General features: G+C 53.2%; 1 protein-coding gene across 1 annotated transcript in view; it reads right to left on the reverse strand.

The window, feature by feature from the left end:
- Positions 1-220: 220 nt before the first annotated feature.
- Positions 221-2500, reverse strand: part of PTSG_10795 (uncharacterized protein) — a gene marked incomplete at its 3' end in the record, with an annotated part of 2567 nt that continues 287 nt past the window's right edge. Inside the window, exons 1-6 of the mRNA XM_004988704.1 lie at positions 2140-2500; positions 1734-1819; positions 1321-1427; positions 870-923; positions 497-593; positions 221-279 (exon numbers count right to left, since the gene is read on the reverse strand). The exon at positions 2140-2500 is cut by the window's right edge and continues 287 nt beyond it. Of these exons, the coding sequence (XP_004988761.1) occupies positions 221-279; positions 497-593; positions 870-923; positions 1321-1427; positions 1734-1819; positions 2140-2500 (764 nt within the window). The remainder of the gene's footprint in view (positions 280-496; positions 594-869; positions 924-1320; positions 1428-1733; positions 1820-2139) is intronic.

Genomic DNA, 2500 nt, shown 5'->3' on the forward strand with positions numbered 1-2500 from the left:
CTGTAGGTGGATGGGGTTTATTTTGTGAGCCTGTGCTTTTTCCCCCCGGTTCCTCTTTTCTCAAGCTTAACTTCTCCCCCTTTTCATCACTTTAGACGCGCTCTTTTCTGTCTGTTATTCTTGTCTGTGTGTTCCCTGTGTGTGTGTGTGTGTGTGTGTGTGTGTGTGTGTGTGGTTGGCGTGAGACGATGTGGGGGGTTGCGGGTGTCGGCAGTGGGAGTCACACGCGGACATGGCACAAAGGACAATGCAGCACAACAGAAAAAGCACGCAATGAACCTGCAGCAATGAATAACAGCATCATAGCGCCTCCACAGTGTGTGTGTGCGCGCGCGCGCGTGTGTGTGTCCAGGCGTGCGTGCATGTGTGTGTGCATGTGTGTGCGCGTGTGCGTGCGTGCATATGCGTGCGTGCATGCATGTGTGTGTGTGTGCATGTGTGTGTGTGTGTGTGCATGTGTGTGTGTGTGCGTGCGTGAGTGTGTGTGTGTCTGTACCGAAAGCGTCGATGACTTCGGAGAGGGCGATTCTCTTTTTTGATGGGGACGGGTTGAGGCCGCCGTTGTTTGCGCGCCGGAACTTGTCGGGATCAAACTGATGATGATGATGATGATGATGATGATGATGATGATGATGATGATGATGATGATGATGATGATGATGATGATGATGATGATGATGATGATGGCAGTGGTGATATGTGTGTGTGTGGTAGTAGGAGTCATGGTTGGTAGTGTCGGTGTGTCGTGGATGGACACGGGCGGGAGAAGGGAGTTGTGCTGTCACATCACTTTTGTTTCCCGCCACCGAGCGGCGACGCAAGGCAAAGCAAACCCGTGCATATGTGTGTGTGTGTGCATGAAACGATACCTGAACTTGCGGCTTGCGGTGCTGAAGGGCGTGTTCGGATTCCTCGTTGATGTTCTGGTGAGAAACAACAAACCAACATACAAACACACACATACACACATACACGCATACACATGTACATACACACCCCCGTGGCGTGAGTGAGTGCATACGTGACTGAAGACGCATGGCAGCACCAGCGCGCGCGATTGTGTGTGTGTGTGTGTGTGAACATGTCACACTGTCACAGCTGCAGCAGCCACGAAACACGTCGCCTGTCGTGGGAACACTATCACATTATCACAGCAACACGTGTTGCCGTGTACAACTGCACAACAGCACACCTCTTCGTCAGCACCTCGCATGGTCTCGCCACATATCACATCACATAACACCACACGTTGCATCAATCCAACAATCAGCGTTTGCACCACCGTGAACCACCGTGAACCACCGACCGCCTGCAACTTACAGCAAGGGACGATCCAATCTCGTTCATGGCATCATCGATATCGCGAACATTCACGCTGATGCCGGCCCTGTTCGCCGGCGCCAGACCATCAATGCCAGGGGGCGGGCCTACGGTGCCATTGGTGGTGGTGGTGGTGGTGGTGGTGGTGGTGGTGTGGGAAGGTGTGGGTAGGTGTGAGGGAAATGCAAAGGGTTGAGACTGCAGTGGACGAGACAAGAGAGCACACGCACACGCACACGTACATAGACACAGACAGAAACACCACAAGCAGACAAGCACACGTACACACACACACACACAACACACAAGCACAGGCACACACATACAGACACAGACAGGCACACACAGGCACGCACACACACTAACAACACAGACACAGAGTCACACATCAGGACGATGGTGTGTGTACCAACCTGGTGGCTGTGGCACGTCTGGTTTTGCCTTGGCCTCCACTTTCCTGTCTATGGCTTCGAGCAAGAGTTGCTCTTCCGTCTTTGGTCTGTTGATGATTCCAGCACAGTACGAAAGGAGGGAGGGGGCAATGACTTGTTAGTTGAGGTGCAACGAAGGTGTAGTGCAAGTGGAGCTGCAAGCCAAACTGACACACACGCGACAGAGATTGGTGCAAGCGCACGAGGACTGGTGCAAGCACGCAAATAAAGATCAAGACAAACCCTCGCACACATAGATGCACACACACACACACACACACACACACACACACACACACACAACAGCTCACACACACACGCACACACAAAGCTCACACAACACACGCACACAAGCAAACATTCGCATATGCATACACACGTCACTCACTGCTCAGTGCCAGGGAAGTGGGCCTTGGCATCGCCGTGCTCTTGGGTGTGAGGTGGGACGAGCGAAGCCTTTGATGAGCGCTGGCTCACTTTTGATTCAGGTCCTATGCTCGATGGCACAGAGCTCTGCCGATCAAGTGGAGCAAGCGGAGCACTGATGCCGGCTGGGGATGCCACATCGCTGATGCCGTGGTAGTGTAAGTCTGCTGCTGCTGCCGTTGTTGTTGTGACTGTGGGCGTAGGATCGTCACGATGCATGTTCTTCTGTATGCTGGGGCTGAGCCGGTCATTGTCGCTGTTGGTGGCAGTCTTGTTCTTTGCAACCTTGATGTGGTCCTTGTCCTTGCTTAAGGACGAAGGTG

The sequence above is a fragment of the Salpingoeca rosetta genome (genome assembly GCF_000188695.1).
Source record: "Salpingoeca rosetta unplaced genomic scaffold supercont1.34, whole genome shotgun sequence".
In the NCBI taxonomy this organism is placed as follows: domain Eukaryota; class Choanoflagellata; order Craspedida; family Salpingoecidae; genus Salpingoeca; species Salpingoeca rosetta.